Here is an 18,966-nt window from a genome sequence, read left to right as displayed (position 1 = left end):
CTTCTTACAATATAGGCACATGCGTTTGTGTTTCAAAGCTCAGGAGCTCCCCATCATTCCCAAGTGAGGATTTGCTTAAATTTTAATTAAAAGGAATTCGGACTGAGGTTTCGGATATACGGCTTATGTAAAAACACGAAGGCTGAGTCTTCTGTCACAGCTACAGGATGAAAACTGGGTGCGAAAGTGTTTATCTGGGGCTTTGGGATTAACAAATTACCTCTGATCCAGTTGAGGGGTCTCAGACGAGTGCTTCTGTCAGTCTCTCTCCTCTCTCTCTCTCTCTCTCTCTCTCTCTCTCTCTCTCTCTCTCTCTCTCTCTCTCTCTCTCAAGAGTCTTTGTAAAGATGGTAGAAACAAGAAATATATAACTGCACTTTACAAAGTATCATGCATGTAAGCCTGGCTCAATACTGCTCGTTGTTCTCTTTGCTATTTTGCTCATATGCCCCTCCTCTTGATTTGGAGTATCTGTATGTTGTGTTTTTTAAGACGGCGAGGTGGCTCATACTGACAGAGACAGAGCGCAAAGCTCCCGGGAGGATTATTCACACCAGCAGCCCTTTCGTCGCTGAGCCCCGGGGTGACTTTTCCTCCACCTGCACCCATGACTCGCACGCTGCATGGAGGTGGATTGTGTTATTTTTTAGTATTGCTGACACTGTTGCTGTCTAAAGGTAGGTGTGTGTTTTTCAAAGTGTGAATGTTTGGATCTGTCAATCATTCTTTGTGTGAACTGCATATGAGAGATAAGGTGCACATTTTTGTTTGTGTGTTATTTTGTTCTTGTGAAGGCCTAGTTAGTTGCCCTAGTTTTGGTTTTTTATTGTTTTTACACTTATCTCTATAGTGCATAAATAAAACAAAAACTCTTCTGTGAGTATATACTTAATTCATAGTAAAGAATTAAAAATTCGTTGTTTGCCAGCAGTTCTGCCTACCAAAGCTCACCAGCCTCATTTAGATCTAATCTCAAATGCAAATATGAATTTTCTGTCCAAACAGATTCAAGTGACAAGGTTATGTAAAGTAAACCATCGCCACCAGATGAACTTTGCCTTTTAAAAAGGCCATGCAGGCCAGAATAGCATTAATGAAAAATTACCATACACGAGAAATGGCCAAAAGCCTGTCAAAACCATGCAGATTTCCAGCTACGAATGGCACGTCACTACGAATCATTCAAAAGTGTGCCGGATTTAATGGCATTAATAATGCATGCGAGTGAATGTCTTTCCACGTTAATGTAAATGATATATGTTATTTTTGACGTTTCATTAATAATGTTTAATGTACTGCCCTTCACGCACGCCATTACCGACGGGAACGCTACATTAGCCTAATAACCACCTGTCATGGGCCAAAGCGCAGCTGACACCATTTGTATCAACAGCAGGGATCTGAGCACATGGATGACTGACTTTAAACCTCGAGGCTAAATTCAATTAAATTCAGTCACTATAACCCTAAACCGGCTTCATATGCAGCCACAGTGGGTGAAATCTTTAGCCACTGAGAAACAGTGAAGATGGGTAAGGTTTGGATTACAGCACCTACATAGTTGCATGCAGTTATGCATGATTTACTGTATTTATTATCAAGTAAGTACAAGTAAGGAGCTGTAAAAGAAAGTGTTTCCAAAGTTTTACATCCCATATTCCAATACATTGTGAGAAAAAATGGTCCCAAGCTGTCACTGGGGCAGTACCCTTTACTATGTTTACAACATTTCATTTATATCACAACATTAAGTATTTACTAAGTCATACAGTCAGACTATCTCTTACCATTTGTACGTTAGGTGAACTTCATCCACGACGATACCCATTACGTTTGCTTGAAAAATATCAGAGCCTTGCATGTCCCTCCACTTCTTATTCAGCAGCCACGATTCCGGGCTTCCGAAAAGAAGCTGGCAACGACCGCTAATTATATCCATCTCGTCGTGCACGCCGAGTTGCATCGCCGTGATACCCATTTCAGTTGCTTCTTTAACTTGGTCCTCCATAAGTGCGACCAAAGGAGAAACAACATTGACTATAGGGGTTTCATGTCCCGACTTCATAGCGACCATCGTAGCTAGCTGATAAATGAAACATTTGCCAAATCCCGTAGGAAGGACGTCTTTCCGATCAACAAATCCCTTGATCGTGTTTCTCTGTTCCTCTTTTAAAATCAATGCTCTGTCGATATCTTTTAGAACAGACTCAATGTCAGAATCCACACATCTGTATTCTCCAACGCAGCCATTTGGTTGTAAACAGATTCAACACATGCGCTCTTTGGTGACGTGGTTGATTACGTTACTGTTGATCATCTGTCCATCATCGTATAAAGCACGCCCTGACAATTTGATTGGTTCGACCAGCTTTGGGTCTAGCATAGTAGCTCCTCAACGGAAAAACCCTAGACCGATCTTCCCGTTCTCAAAATGTTGTGGGCGGGGCTAAGATCTAAAGGTGTCATGATATCGATTTTAAATCAAAATCGATCGAAATTAAGTCACAACCTCAAACTTCGAATGAAAAAATGGGATCGTCGATGCTGCCACGTCTCCATGGCTTGCCAAGCGGGGGAAAATAAACCTCTCAGAGGTGCCTTTAACTCTTTCCCCGCCATTGACGAGATATCTCGTCAATTAAGAGAAAACGCTTCCCCGCCAATGACGAGATTTTCCATCTTTCCGCAATACCCTTCCGCAACTTTTTAAACCCGGAAGTATTGTCCTATGGCAAGCGGCTGCATGTCCGTGTCTGTTTTAAAGATCGCTCTGAATGGGATCTCTATGAAAAATCCATCACAAAAATTGAATTATCTCTGCTTTTTGCTCAAAATGTGGTGTTTTTGCAGAAACCTACCCATATTCAAAAGCTGATTGCAAAAGAACCACTGAAGGTAGGATGAAACGTTTTTTTTTTTTTTGTTTGAAAGCAGAGGGTCTGTTCTTTCATTTGGTATATTGTATGTTTATATATTTAAAGAAGAACATTTTCTGGAAGGCATTAAACTTTGGTAAAAATCATGAAAAACGCTGGCGCTGGCTGGCAACTTTTTTTTAAAAACGCTGGCGGTGAAAGAGTTAAAAACATCAGTCCAGCGGAACGCGATTTATATTTTAAACACAAGGGATGTATTGCTACAACTCCTTGAAATGCATATAATAAACAGGATTACTACCTAGTGATCTGACTTCGGACAGAACCCAGCTCTCTGCACGTGCGCGAGAGAGCCGCCAAGATGCAGCGGGTTATATTTTAAACAAAAGGGATAGTTTGCCTCAGCTCGCATAAAACACATAAAACTGAGCAAATACGTAAGGATTAATACTTTATTTTATGTTTAGACTTCGGAGAGATGCGAGAGCACGTGCACGTGAGACAGAGAGAAGCGCAGCTGCTTATGACGCACTGGTTTTATTTCAGATGCTAGGAGTCCAAGACACGCGCATTAAGTCCATGTGCGTGCAAGAAGGAATCCTCTCTCTATAAGCTCTCTCGGGTAAAGTGAAGCCAACAAACCCCCCATGCAAGGAAAAGCACGCAATGTTCATGTTAATGTGAAACTATAATAATAATAAATAATAATGGCATATCATTTTTTGAAAAAAATAAATAAATCGAGAATCGAATCGAACCGTGACCTAAGAACCGAAAATGTAATCGAATCGAGGATTTGGTGAATCGTGACACCCCTACTAAGATCGGCTGGCACCCAGGCTAGGGTATTGCCCCACAGACAGCTAGGGACCATTAAGGCTTAGTTCACATTGCAGGTCTTAATGCTCAGTTCAGATATTTTAGCTGAAATGTTTTTTTTTGCGCTGTGGTTCACATTGTTGATCCGCACACTCAGAAGAAGACTTGACGTCATCTTCCCTCCTCCCACATCTGTCTCATTTCATTTAATAAATATCGCATTGCAATACATCAGATATGTACGGAAGACGATTAGGGCCACTGTTGAAAGACATATTTGAATTCTGATTTTATTCTCAGAATTCTGACTTTAATCTCAGAATTCTGACTTTAATCTCAGAATTCTGACTTTAATCTCAGAATTCTGACTTTAATCTCAGAATTCTGACTTTAATCTCAGAATTCTGACTTTAATCTCAGAATTCTGACTTTAAACTCAGAATTCAGAATTCTGACTTTAATCTCAGAATTCTGACTTTAATCTCAGAATTCTGAGTTTAAAGTCAGAATTCTGAGTTTAAAGTCAGAATTCTGAGTTTAAAGTTAGAATTCTGAGATTAAAGTCAGAATTCTGAGATTAAAGTCAGAATTCTGAGAATAAAGTCAGAATTCTGAGAATAAAGTCAGAATTCAAATATTTTTTTCACCAGTGGCCCTAATCCTCTTCCGTAGACAGGGGCGGAGTGGCAATCGGGAGAGTGGGGACTTTTCCCGGTGGGCCGGTAGTGTTTTAAGGCCGCGAGGGCCGGTCTGATAATAGCCGTGCTTTCAGTCTTTAGTCGTGCACTCCGGCCACACTAAAACCTATTTATCATATATTTAATATGCTTCAGTGCTCAAAATGTATCTGGCCGCACCGCTCTCTCTATCAAGCCCGTCTCCCCTGGAGTTCTATCAGCCAATCAAAAAAAAGAAAAGAAAGAGGCTTCACAATAGCCAATCAGAAAATAGCACTGTTGTATCTGGGTAAGATTTAACGCAACAACCAATAAAAAAGCATAGCCTCGCACACCCATCGAGGAATGGAGCTCCGAGCATCACTTGGAGCAGCACAGAGTAGCCTGGTCTGATCTCCTGTTTTAATGTTACAACAAATGCACAACTTTGACACAAACAATGACAACTTGACTGCTGTTAGAGAATGTTTCCCAGATAATCAGCATCAGTTTTTCACGAGTGTATGTAACTTAGCCAACAGTTTACAGCCTGTTCACTGACAACACCTGCTCAGAACATGTAAGTTGCGTTATATTTTCGTTATCACACGATGACTGACATTTTGTCACATAAAACATCTCTCTCCAAACAGGCTTAATAATTAGCAACTGCTTTGCAACCATAGTAAGCTTAATCTTACCTAAAACTAGGGAACTGTTGTTGACTTTAAGATCTTTTAAATAATAGTTATTACACTTGGTATTTCATGTTGTTGTGCAGTCATTTTATTGTAATTTTAGATTTCAGCATTTGCTTATTTTTTTTTACCATGGAGGGCTGGTGGTCTGTGAAATTTCCCGGTAGATTTTTGGGTCCCACTCCACCCCTGTCCGTAGATATGTATCCGATTTAGGACTACATATGAAAGTAGCCTGGGTCTGATTTAAAAAATGGATTTGTGTTGCTCAAACTGTGTTGAAAGCCTTATTCTGACTGAGTGGGTGATTTTGTTCTTTTTTTCTAGAAATAACAGCCTGATTTCGCAGAAATGCATACGTTTTTTAAGAGTTGGCTAAATTGTATACATTTGAATTGAAAGTGAATGGCATAATTATTAAAAAAGCAATAATAATAAAACCCAACTTCATGGGGCCAAAAGCAAATCATAAAAAAACAAATTTGGTCATACAAATTTATACAAATTAGCGTACCTTTTTCGTATTTATACGTGCACTTGAACTTCTCATGAAGTTCGTACATGAATTTGTTCTCATACTTGTTCTTACATTTCTGAATTTGGAGTGTTTTACATGAGCAGCCGTGTGCACGAGGTTGGCAATTTGCATAAAACACGCCCAAACCATCTCCATATAAGGGCTTTTCGCAGACCAGTGCTGGTCCACAGAAAATTTTAGAGCAGTTTGTCATCGAAGCAAAAGAGCTCGAAAAGAAATCCATGATGATATTTATTATCAGTAAAGTTCCATTTTGCTTTGCATCTTGTATTTGGGAGGTTTTGCTGTCGCTGGAGGAAGCCACTGCTGTGTGTCCACCGGAGTAACATTAAGTAATTATAATCTGCGTTAACAAATATGACATTTTAATTAATATGACAGAGATGCTGTATCTAAAATAAAACAGACAGGAGATTAAGTGATTGACATTTGGACATCTCATTATATTTACATGACATTTACATTTCATCTAGAGATTTAAAAAGTGAGGAAGGAAAACGTGAAGATTTGTCATTACCTGCATCATCTTTCTATGTGTAGAAAAAAAGTAGACTATAATAATGTATATAATAATAATTTAGATATAGATTTTAATATAAATATAATAATGAGAATTTTAAATAGCAACTTTTTTTATACATTATAATTATAGCCTAGTATTTTATTGTAGCGTATGTGATCATTGCAGACGTGTGGTATTTGTTGTTCTTGAATTTTTTTGTAAATTGTTTGATAGGAAAGTTTTTTGTTGAATCACGATTTGTTCGTGAAAACGTCCGCACGCACATCTCACGCACAAATTTGTGCATACGCATGCTTAGGGAATGAGACCCATTGTGTTGATAATAATGTTTGCAATTGAAAAGTTAATTCAGAAATACCATTTGTTGACAGAATCCACTAACCCCTTATTTACACTGCACACATCTACGTCGCATTACGACTGCGACACGGTGATTTACCGCGAAGCAACATGATTTACGAAACCACGTGATTTACCTGTCCGACGTTGTTTTTCTGGATTTTCCTAGTTCTGACATGGATAAGTTGGCAAAATGTTAGTTTTGTTCGGTTCGGTTTCGTTTTGTTTATTGTTTTGTTTTTTGCTATGTCTTATTTTATTGTTCTGGAGACCAGTGGTTCCCAAACATTTTCAGCGTACTGCCCCCCTTGTGTACGGTGCATTCCTTTGCAGCCTCCCAAAGAAAATTTGTGACAAAAAACTGTTCTAAAACTCAACATTTTATAGAGAAAAAACATTAAATTATACAAAAAAGTAGTGCTTTTGGTTAGTAGCCTTATTTTTTTAGGTTTAATTACACAGAATTCATAATAAATGAATGTATTTCATAAAATATCATAAAACAGGGGCCCCCCTGGCACTATCTCGTGGCCCCCAGTTTGAAAACCACTGCTGTAGACAAAAGGTTAATACACTTAAAGGGACACTTCACCCATTTGCATTAAGCTTTGTATAGTTGGAACCCCAGTCATGTTTTTGAATGGTCATGCATCATTTCCTCAGTTGCCACTGAGACAGGAGAAATACAGATTTCAGTGTTGCACTTCCTTCTTTCAATGATGTAAAAATCATCATTTTGCATCATTGAAAGAAGGAAGTGCAATATCTTTGTTGATGGGGTGAGACTACACACACCCCTTTTCTCGAACAAATAGGCACCAAATTCTAAATGTATGTTACATTTCGACTACAAATATGACACACTTTCAATAAAGATTAATGTTTCTATGGGTGAAATGTCAAAGGACAAAGATTAAGGGCTTTAAAAAATTTGTTTAAAATACATCTTCAATTATGTATTTTTCACATACAGTCCCTGTAAAATAGAGGAGTCTGCACAGGGTATTTATTTTGAAATTGACAGGATTTTTTACTTTTATTTTGTATTTACGGTGCGGCTTTGACGCAGTGCCTGGCAAAAATAGACTAGGCGCGTAGCACATTCGTTAATATTTACAAAAAAATACAATGAATTGCCTCAGTCACATGATTTGTACCACAAATCCGAAAAATTTCATACTTCATGTGTTTTTCTCTTCCCACATTTATTTATGACACAAAACTTGCATATATTGTCACACAGATTCGACATAAAGGGAGGTGACCTTTGCTAAACGCAGTGAAGTGGCGTGGAAAGACCCTTCTGGGGTGCTTCTGAAATGTGCCATGGTGCGTCTGATGTAAACACTAGCATTGACTTGAGTGGCCGCACCGCAGCCGTCATACGCCACAGACCCGTGCAGTATAAAGAAGGGGTAAATGCCACATAGATTTTTCAGCAAAGTCCTCTAAGCGCAAGAAAGATGAATTGGATGAACGATGGCGTGCGACAGTGGATCACATTCAAACTTGGGTCCCTTGTGAGTACTTTAACTCTTTCCCCGCAAGAGAATCAAGAGAAAACGCTTCCCCGCCAATGACGAGTATTTCCGTCTTTCCGCAATTCCGTAGTATTGCCCTATGGCAAGCTGCTGCATGTCCGTGTCTGTTTTAAAGATCGCTCTGAATGGGATCTCTATGAAAAGTCTGTCACAAAAATGGAATTATCTCTGCTTTTTGCTCAAAATGTGGTGTTTTTGCAGAAACACACCCATATTCAAAAGCTGATTACAAAAGAACTACTGAAACAGTTTTTTTTTTTTTTGAAAGCAGAGGCTCTGTTCTTTCATTTTCTGGAAGGCATTAAACTTTTGTGAAAATCATGAAAAACGCTGGCGCTGGCTGGCAACTTTTTTTAAAAACCGCTGGCGGGGAAAGAGTTATCTTGAATACAACCCGAAAGTGGCAGTGACATGGATCACAGCACCCCCTAATGTGTGGTTCAGTATCTTTATTTTTACATTCTGTCTTTCATCATTTGCAATGTTTCTAGTTGCATCTTTAGTGATTTTAGTGCATCTGTTTACTACTTCTTGTCTAAAGAAGTGGATTTTTGCCAAAAAAGCTTGCATGCACTTAGAGGGTTTTGCAGCGGAAGACAGTCAAATTTGTTGAATATCATGTTAATAAATAAAATGATATGTGTGAAAATAAGGCATTTTAATTACTGACTAATAACCTATTCATTGCCATCAAATTACTGAAATTACTGAACCTAAACATAAGAGCCTGATAAAACATGTGTCAGATGCACTTAGAGGGTTTTGCATCTTAATTCTTCAATTGTTTGGTTTACAATGGCTTTTTGTAAAGGGCAAGAGGAATGGAGTAGGCAGAAAACACTATAGACTATTTCCCTTAATGCTTCTCATGTTCTCAACAGATAAAGTGTCTCTGTGTGTTTGTTGTTTTGTAGCCGACGGGTTGCAGTGCTACGCCTGCAACATCGTGCATGAGCAGAGGTACGTGGATGTAGGCTGCTCAAGCCCTGAAGTCATCACCTGCTCCCACTCTCACAAGGGCTTCAAGCATCGTTTCTGCATCAGGACAGAGAGCGGTGAGGGCGTCCTCCAGTGCAACCACCCACCAGTACCCGCTAGCGTAGCCAAAGGGCATGACAAACACAGGATGAGCATCGATCACAATGGCAAATAATACACATAAAAGTTGTTTGGGAGTGAATATGCAGTAGAGCAGCAGAACCTCAGGGTGACTACTTAATCCTTCTTGTGCGACTCTGTGTGTAATTGTCATCACACCTTGCACTAGGAGGATTAAGGATGATTGCTCTTGTGTGGGGATCACAGACTTCCCTGCCCCCCTCCAATTAACCTCCTGTTTTTAACACCTCCATCTCCTAATAATAGAAAAGACAACACCTGATAAATAACCTTGTCTGAAGATTTATTTGGACATTTACCGTAAACTTTTATAGTATCTATAATATAAAGGTATATAGTCCAACAACAGGAAGTTCATAGGACGTTCATAGTTTGTAGATCTAGCTAAGTGACACAGTCGATTGATAAGGCTGGTAAGAGCATTCAGGCAAGCGATCATCTGGGATTTCTCCCTCTCTCGGTTCGGATCAACGGCCAGGCGTAATCCTCCAGAGTTATCCACTTTCACAGCTTTAGCCAGCTCGGCGTGCATCCCTCCACAGCTCAGCGTGTTTCACAAATCCGCCACATGACTAAGTCATGAGCAAGTGTGCATGCCACTTATTATATTTTCTTTTGACTACTGCCAAATCTTCATTTACTTGCCTTTCGGAATTTTTATTAAAAGAAAGTGATGGGTTTCAAACAACTTCTTTTCTGTGATATGCTTTTGCAAGTAAAAATTCCCTTATTTTATACTTTATAAACAAACTTAAAGGAATATTCTATTTTCTTAAAAGAAAAATCCAGATAATTTACTCACCACCATGTCATCCAAATGTTGATGTCTTTCTTTGTTCAGTCGAGAAGAAATTGTGTTTTTTGAGGAAAACATTGCAGGATTTTTCTCATTTTAATGGACTTTAATAGAGCCCAACATTTAATACTTAACTCAACACTTAACAGTTTTTTTCAACGGAGTTTCAAAGGACTCTTAATGATCCCAAACGAGGCATAAGGGTCTTATCTAGCGAAACGATTGTCATTTTTGACAAGAAAAATTAAAAATATCCACTTTTTAACCACAACTTCTCGTTTAAATCCGGTCGTGATGCGCCAACGTGACCCCACGCAATACGTCATGACGTCAAGAGGTCACAGAGGACGAACGCGAAACTCCGCCCCAGTGTTTACAAGTGTTGAGAACGAGGACCGTTCCTACGTTGTTGTATGTCAACTGATACTAATTAATGTCTTTGTGGCAGTTTATTGTTTACAATGGTCCGCAAATGTGCGTTTTATATTCGTAACACGTGACCTCCCTACATCACTACGCATTTACGTTAGGTCGCGCTGGACCGGATCTAGACGAGAAGTTGTGCTTTAAAAGTGTATATTTGTTATTTTTATTGTCAAAAATGACAATCGTTTTGCTAGATAAGACCCTTATGCCTCGTTTGGGATCGTTTATAGTCCTTTGAAACTCAGTTGAAAAAAACTGTTAAGTGTTGAGTTAAGTGTTAATTCTTGGTGTCTATTAAAGTCCATTAAAATGAGAAAAATCCTGCAATGTTTCCCTCAAAAAACATAATTTCTTCTCAACTGAACAAAGAAAGACATCAACATTTTGGATGAAATGGTGGTGAGTAAATTATCTGGATTTTTCTTTTAAGAAAATGGAATATTCCTTTAAATTATGTTTACAGTAAGGGCTTCCTCATATTATACCTAACCCAACTGAACCGTGCCAGAGCACGATTGATCCAAAGAAATTTACCCGACCCAAGATGACCCAAATCACTTTATACCCGAACCCGACATGCATAAATATTTTTTTAAAGAAAGACCCGACCGGAGAAAAACCCGACATGATCCAGTGGTGCTTTTTTAACCTGACTGGCCCCAAAAGTAAATGGCATTGACGTGAATCTGAATGTCATGTGACTATTACATAAAACAGATAAAAAATAAATGTATTTCAACTGTTAAATTATTTAAATATTCACATATCTTTAAATAATAATTTATATAGCGCTTTTTCTGCAGACTTCAATGCGCTTTACATATGAAAGGGGGAATCTTCTCAACCACCACCAATGTGCAGCATCCACCTGGATGATGTGACGGCAGCCATATTGCACCAGAACGCCCACCACACACCAGCTTATTAGTGGAGAGGAGACAGAGTGATACAGCCAATTTGTATATATGGGGATGATTAGTAGGCCAATGTGCAAGTTTGGCCAGGATGCGAGGGCAGACCCCTACTCTTTTTCAAATGACATCCTGGGATTTTTAACAACCACAGAGAGCGGGGACGTCAGTTTAACGTCTCATCCAAAAGATGGCGCTTTTTGACAGTATAGTGTCCCCGTCACTATACTGGGGTGTTAGGACCCACACAGACCACAGGGTAAGCCCCCGGTGGTCTCGCTAAGACCTCTACCAGCAGCAACCTGGTTTTCCCAGTTGGTCTCCCATCCAAGTACTGACCAGGCTCAGTCCTGCTTAGCTTCAGTGGGCAAGCTGTCTTGGGCTACAGGGTGATATGGCTGCTGGTTGAAATAGGTCAAGGTCGTTCAACTTACAAAAAGGTTTGAAAACTTGTGTTAATAAATCTCTTCTGAAGCGAAACCATAAGTTTGTAAAAAAAAAAAAATGGTTTCGCTCTTAACAATAGTTGCGACACGTAATGTAAACTGACAATAACAACTCCAAATTCAAATATAGCTGCATGTGAAATCGAAATGTGTATACTGTATACAGCAGTGTTGGGGAAAGTTACTTTAAAAAGTAATGCATTACAATATTAAGTTACTCCCAAAAAAAGTAACTAATTGCGTTACTTAGTTACTTTTCATGGAAAGTAATGCTTATGTTACTTCTTAGTTACTTTTGCGTTACTTTTTCTTGGCTGACGCTTGATCTCTTTCACGCCTTGCAGGTGTTTTTATGACCGAAAAGTTCTGCATTCAGAAAGTGCATATTTTATAACAAAAATGTTGAGCTCTGCCCTGCCATTTTAGTTTCTGACTCAAACTGTTCCCACACAGGTGTGTACGCATAGAGTGCATAATGTGACTATGTTTAGTTTAATTCAGTAAATAATTTTTTAAATCGAAGTAATTAAACTAAAAAAGTAACTTGCATTTTTTTTTTTTTAAAGTAACTGAAATATTAATGTGTACATTTAAATAGTAATGCGTTACTTTACTTGTTACTTCAGAAAAGTAATATTATTTCGTAATTCACGTTACTTGTAATGCGTTACCACCAACACTGCATAGAAGCCACATTCGAATGCTTCATATATGCGAGCATTTAATGGGGCATCTATGTATATATTTATGTCTACGGCTGGCGTTTAAAACAAATGCATGGGCCACTTTCATGAATACAGGTCAGAGACTGACTTTAAGAGCACCAAAAGTATATTTGTTGCTTCATGAAAAGAAGATTGGTAGGGTTGCAAGGTTTTCACAGCAAAACACGCTCATTTGCTACTCAAAACGATCCCAATCGCGTTTCGAGGGGGGTTCTCCTGTAAAAAACACGTTCTAAGGGTAAAATCAGAAAGTTTTAGCAGGGTTCCTTTGCTAACATTTACTAAATATCACATTATTGGGATCGCTTCAATCTACGGACCCACCGCAACAGTATTAAAGTAGCCCGATTCCGCAGGAAATCTGCGGACTTGGCAACCCTGACTGAAATAGAGGTTCATTTCTTTAATTATATAAGATTGTATGTATGATGTTCAGGGTTTCCTGCAGAAAATTTGTTAGTTAAGGTGGTAGGGTTGGGCGGTGGGTGGTGCCGGGGGGCGTGACAATCAAAGGTACGTGTCATGATGAAAATAGTTTTATAAAAAAACACTCAAATAAAACTTATTTTTGAATAAACTATGACAGAAAATGAACACATACTAGATCATTAATGAATTAATTGTTTTTAACAGATACCTCAAACGAAAATAGCTGCGTGATGAAGTGAAACTAAAGGGTTAATAAACACAAACTGAAGCAGATGTTGTAGAACATTTAGGCCGTGTGGCGCGCGTGCCCGCTCGCGGTGTGAACCGTGTCCGCGCTATTCTCCAAGATGCACTTGACGGCCTTTTGTGCAGCAAAATTGTTATTTTTTGGACAACCTAGTTAAGGTGGTAGGGTTTTCCAGCTTAGGTGGGCCGCCCGAACTGCAAAGTGCTGCGGGAAACCCTGTGTTTTAATCTGCTATACTGTATTGTGTGATCATAATTACATTTAACATTTTTCAATTAAGCCCTGCCCAAAAGACTGTGTGTATTACTGTAAGCATATTTTTGCTTTTTTTACTGCAATGTAATCAAAATGACTTTTGACAGTTTGATTATTGACATTGTAGACATCAATGTAATAATGCTTGTTAATATATTTTTATGGATACGTAACACAGTTTTGTGATTTGTGTTTGCTTTAGTTGCATTGGGAATCATGTTGACCAGTGGCTGCGCAACATCAAGACACTGCCACACAGAGGAGCTGCCGGGGGTGAAGATCCACTGCTGCGCCTCTGATCTGTGCAACAGCGCCCCCAGCAGGCGAACAACAACACTACTGCCTGTTTGCTCATTGACATTTGTTCTATTGCTATTATTCAACGGGTGATACTAAAGAAATACTTGTGTATTATACTACCTTGAACTTGGGAAGTCATGGCAGTTACATTCACTGACTATTCTTATGAGAGACATAATGATAAAACATGAATAGAGACCAAGGATTTTTTATATATTTTTGTTTTTTTACAAATTCATTGTGTGGAAATGTCGAACAAAGTATGTGTAATGATAATTTAAAATTGAGTAGTCTTTAGCTCTACAGTAAATTGACTGGACAAGTGGGATCTCCTCTTAAAATTCTCCGTAAGTCAGAAAAGGACTTTTTATAGCTATCAAAAGATCACTCTTAACATGTGAAGGGTAATGTTGTAGAAAAACCATTTTTGGGTCCTCAAAAAAAAAAAAACATTCAGTTAAAGTTTTTTTTGTCTTTCTTACCCTTTAATAATCTTTTTGATACAGAAAGGTTTTTCAGATGTTAAAAGTTCTTTATGGAACCATTCAGCCAAAAATAGTTCTTCTATGGCATCATGAAGCACCTTATAGGTTTTTGTCCCTCGGGGGTTTACTTTAAATAAGATCTTCAGGATCACTAGAAATAAATGCCCAACTGAAAGACAAGACAAAACAAGTGGCATTTGCACACAAATTATGCCATAATTATGGAGCCAAAACATGAATGCATTTCAGAGATTGTAGTCATCTAGTCCAGGGGTTTTCAAACTTTTTAATGACAAGGACCTCCACATATGATGAACATTTAGTGAGGTACCCCTGTTTTTTATAAAGAAACATTTATGTGTTAGATAAATAGTAATTGTCATAATATAAAGACAGCAAATTGTTTACAAACTTGCTACACGTTTTTGCATTGTATTTATCTTCTTTACATTTTCTGGGGGACCCCTGGGGGTAAACGCCTGATCCACATGATACGGTGCAAACATTGCTGCTCCTTATCGTATAGACCGTATTTTCATGACAGAGATTTAAACTCACTCTCACTAAATCGTGTCTAGTGCACCAAGGTACAGGAGATGGCAGTGTTTCACAATCTCTTCATACAACAGTTCACCTTAAAATGAAAATTCAGCATTTATTCCACAGCCATCCCTGGTGTTCACAAATCTATCCCTAGTTGACACCAAACAAATATTTAAAAACGTATGCTGTCTCTCTGTGTCCCTATAAATAAAGCCACTTAAGCCAGTTGTACTCAGAATGTTAAAGCACCAAAATCAAATATATTTATCATGAAATTAATCCATATGCATTGAGTTAGTTAATAAATAATATATCTGTCTTAGAAAAGTATTTTTTTTTAAACTATAACATTTGCCTACTTCTTCAGCCAGGGAATACATATGAAAGGACGAATATTGAGTATTAAATAGGATAAGACAGAAAGAAAAAAATAATGTTTTAACTATAGCATATATAGCCAATTGCAAATGTACATCTCACTTTAATAAAAAGAAATTAAGGTGAAAAAACTTAAAATATTACTTCAATGGTTAACACCTGAAATTTGTCACTTAAAATGAGAAAAATTACATTTTTTTGTTTTTACATTTTTTAGGTCAAAAGAAGTACATTTTTAAGTTAATCTAACTTTTACTTTTTACAATGTAACTAATGCTAACAAATACAATCTTATGTGAAGCATAATAGCTCATCTAAGATCTACTAGAATAAATCATGGCTTGTTCTTATTTGTTTCCTGCAATATCCTATCATCTTTTGACTGCTCCGGATGATTCAGTGAGTGAGTGAACTGTCCAAGTGACTCCGTACAGCCCTGAAGATTCACATTACATTACACTTACATCATGTTACGAGCTTCTCGACACTGTTAAAAGTAAAAGTTGGATCAACTTACATTTCAACTGAGTTTTAAATAGAGCAACTTGTGAACCCACATGCGACAGGTCGCCGGAAGTAAATGTTTAGTGTAAAGTTTAAAAAATTGTTGAGATTTGAATATTATTACGTGCTTTTTGTCAATATAAAGACAAAGAGAGATGTCATATGTTTGAACCCTTATGGGTTGTTGGCGACATTTTTTTTGTCTTAATTTCTCTGTGTTTTAGCAAATGGAATGATTTTTGCTGACAAATCTTATATTGACACATATTTTGGGAAAATGCTTTGAAATTTAAAACAAAATCAATATACTGTTGGAAAATGTACTACCCTTTTGAGTTGTTTGTGGATGAAAACAGCCACTAAATAGATTCATTTTTATTTTTTTTATTTTTTTGCATAAATCTTTTAATCAACCTCAGTACTGATCAAAACTACCAAATGTTTATGAAAATTCTTTTTAATTGTAAAGTTCATAAGTGATGTCACTGATTTTGGGGGAAAAAAGCACACATTTTCATTATAAAATGTGATGGTGGACTGGATTTGTTTACCTTTTTCACAGTCTTGGGCATGTCAAAGATTAGTAAAAACATTGGCTTTGATGCATTTTTCGTTTTTGTGCAGCATCAGATTAAACATTTGCTGTTCGTGGCCGTTTTTTGCCTCATTGACTTCCATTATAATGACTTTTTTTTATTGCAAAGCCATGACACCATATAATCATGCATTATTGATTGTTGGTGGTTTTTCCTTTTGCAAAGAGGTAAAATTTGTCATTTTACTGTTGATCACCATGTGGCATCATTAACCCTTTAGTAGGCCTGTGCAAAAAACAGATCTTAATTTCTGGCTTTTACATTGAGTTATATGAAGTATAACAGCATATTAGAGTGTAACACTGTGGGCCCTATCTTGCACCCAGCGCAATTGACTTCGTCAGTGACACATGTATCATTCGTATTTTGCACCGGCGCACAGCGGGTTTTTCCCTCCACAGACGCACGTCGGCAAACTAGGGAATGAACTTGCGCTCCCTGGGCGGTTCAGCGCAAAAAAGGAGGCGTGTTGCGGCGCAAACCATCCCTGATGCTATTTTGCAGTTTCAAAAAACAATTGCGCCACTGACCAAAAAAAAAAACTAGTCTAAAGTCAGTGGCGCGTTGCGCGTTGTTCTTTATGCTTTTTTAAGGGCGCATGCTTGACCATAATGTATAGCGTGATCAACGCGCACATACTTTGCTTCTCCAATCTACACAGATGCAACAGTTATTTTTGCAAATCATAAATTGTTACAATAAAAAATATTAACACATGAGATAAGGGGAATCATAGTGGTGAACATTGTTGTGATAGTTTTTAATTATTGTGTGGCTGTGTTAAAAATTTCTCATGCAAATAACGATTAAAATATTTTCTTATGTTTGTTGTGTGGCTGTATTACGTTTATTTTATGTAAATTATAATAAAAAATGTTTTCATAAGAAACTTTAATGTATATGAACTGGATTTGTAAGTGTACTTTGGGGTTGGACCTTGCTTGCGTTTCTTGGGTCCGATTTCAAAGCCCCCAAACCCTTTCAGCGGTGAGGGTGGACGCAGCGATGTCCTCTGCTGGCGTCTGTGTAGAGGCAGATCCACCTCCCGTTACACGGCGTGCCCGATTTATGCTGGCAAGCTTGGGATTCCCCCGTCTCCTGACATCATTGTAGCGCTTGGCGCAACGATGGGGATGCCAGCTGATGAGACAATTGTGGCTGTTTCCTCTCACGCCTGTTTAACCGACGCTGATTTTGGCGGGTTTCTCCTATCCCCATACAAAACAACTTCTCTGTCTTTGACTGCTCTTACAAGAACGTCGGTCTCCTCGGCTGTGAACCGCTCCTGGCGTGCGCCTTGTAAATCCGTCATAATAATAGCAACCCGCCATGGAACTTGCGCCCTTGTGTTTAAAGGGAATGTTGGATAGCATTCTGATTGGTTTATTTAACGTTACGCCCAAACCACACCTATGAATCATGAACCCACTTCAGACAAACCCCTTATTGATGTGTGCCTGGCACAAGAGTTATTTCTCAGGCCGGGAAAATAGCAACAGCGCCCAAGATCCACCCACAAACTCACTTGCGCTTTGCGCTTCACACTTGCGTTTCAGATCGTTAAAATAGGGCCCTGTGTGTGTGTGTGTGTGTGTGTGCGTGCGTGCGTGCGTGCATTTTACCTCTTTGTAAAAGAAAAAAACACCAACAATCAAGAATGCATGATAATATGGTCTCATGGCTTTGAAATAAAAAACTTGTTGTTATAATGGAAGTCAATGGTGCAACAAACAGTAAATGAGGGAGAAAAAAATCAATCTGATGCTGCACAAAACTAAAAATGTATCAAAGACAATGTTTTTACCAATTTTTTCACATGCCCAAAGGTAAAAAAAAAAAGTCCACAATCACTTTTTATATTGAAAATCAGTCATTTTGTGTGTTTTTCCCCAAATCAGTGACATCACTTATGAACTTTTCATCCACGAACAACCCAAAAAGTTAGTGAATTCGAACACCCCTTTAAATATCTTAATGTGGGTTCAACTAAAGCAAGAAAGTCATGTACAGTACATCTATAGTGGCATGGAGGTGAATAACATAGCAGAGATTTAGTTGTACTCAGTCCACTAAACTATCTGGATCCTTATGTATTCCTGACTACTGTATATTTTTTAGATGACATCTTTTAGGATTTGTAATACTTATATGTGCACAGCCATCCTTTTTACGAGTCCTTTGAAGAGGTGACAAATATTCAGAGAACATCTGAAGAGCAATGGCCTGTCATAACGTGAAAGCTCTTATGAAAATAAACGGGATAGGAAACTCCGAAGCTCACGGCTCTGTTTTGATTTGTGTAATCTAGTCTTTGAGAAAATGCAGATCTATGTCTCCCACGGAGGAGAGCAATAAGTGTTTCATCTTTAAACTCACTTCATGATTCATCCAGAAATTAGCGGAGAGATATTGCGGGGACAGTTGTGAGAGCTGGCGGATGAAATAAGAAAGGCAAGCTAAGCATGTGCTCCTGCCAAACTCCTACATCCATTCACGGTCTATGAGGAACGAGCTATAGTTTAACATCTGCGGTCACGTTTCTCTGACACTGAAAAGAACAGAACTTGTACCTGCTATGCATACTGTATTCTTTTGTTCATGCATGTTAACTTCTTTTTGAAGATCAAAGGACAGTCAATTTGAAAAATGGATGTGATGATTCATCATCTCAGTTTTGTGAAGATCTGTAATCCAGTTAGTGCTTTTGAGTGGATCTGTTTCATATTCAAGATTAACGTTACTCAGACAAAGACATGCAAAGCCGAAACAGGAATGAAGCTAATTCTCAATCACGGCTCATTGCACTTTATAAATGA

General features: G+C 38.3%; 1 protein-coding gene across 1 annotated transcript; it reads left to right on the top strand.

Moving 5' to 3' along the window:
- Positions 1-407: 407 nt before the first annotated feature.
- LOC135774315 (uncharacterized) lies at positions 408-14,460 on the top strand. Its single transcript, XM_065284328.1, has 3 exons — positions 408-677; positions 8,905-9,045; positions 13,547-14,460. The coding sequence occupies exons 1-3, from the start codon at positions 608-610 to the stop codon at positions 13,732-13,734; spliced, it is 399 nt and encodes a 132-aa protein (XP_065140400.1). The 5' UTR covers positions 408-607; the 3' UTR covers positions 13,735-14,460.
- Positions 14,461-18,966: the final 4,506 nt, after the last annotated feature.

Source organism: Paramisgurnus dabryanus, chromosome 5, assembly GCF_030506205.2.
Source record: "Paramisgurnus dabryanus chromosome 5, PD_genome_1.1, whole genome shotgun sequence".
NCBI classification, from domain to species: domain Eukaryota; kingdom Metazoa; phylum Chordata; class Actinopteri; order Cypriniformes; family Cobitidae; genus Paramisgurnus; species Paramisgurnus dabryanus.
The sequence above is the reverse complement of the archived record's forward strand: the minus strand, read 5'-3'. Positions and strand labels throughout refer to the sequence as shown.

Bases quoted from the DNA above. Each gene is read 5' to 3' on its own strand.
- LOC135774315 (XM_065284328.1), top strand. From the start codon at position 608: ATGACTCGCACGCTGCATGGAGGTGGATTGTGTTATTTTTTAGTATTG. The intron at 678-8,904 runs GTAGGTGTGTGT...GTTGTTTTGTAG, and splicing joins GACACTGTTGCTGTCTAAAG to CCGACGGGTTGCAGTGCTAC. The intron at 9,046-13,546 runs GTGAGGGCGTCC...TGTTTGCTTTAG, and splicing joins CTGCATCAGGACAGAGAGCG to TTGCATTGGGAATCATGTTG.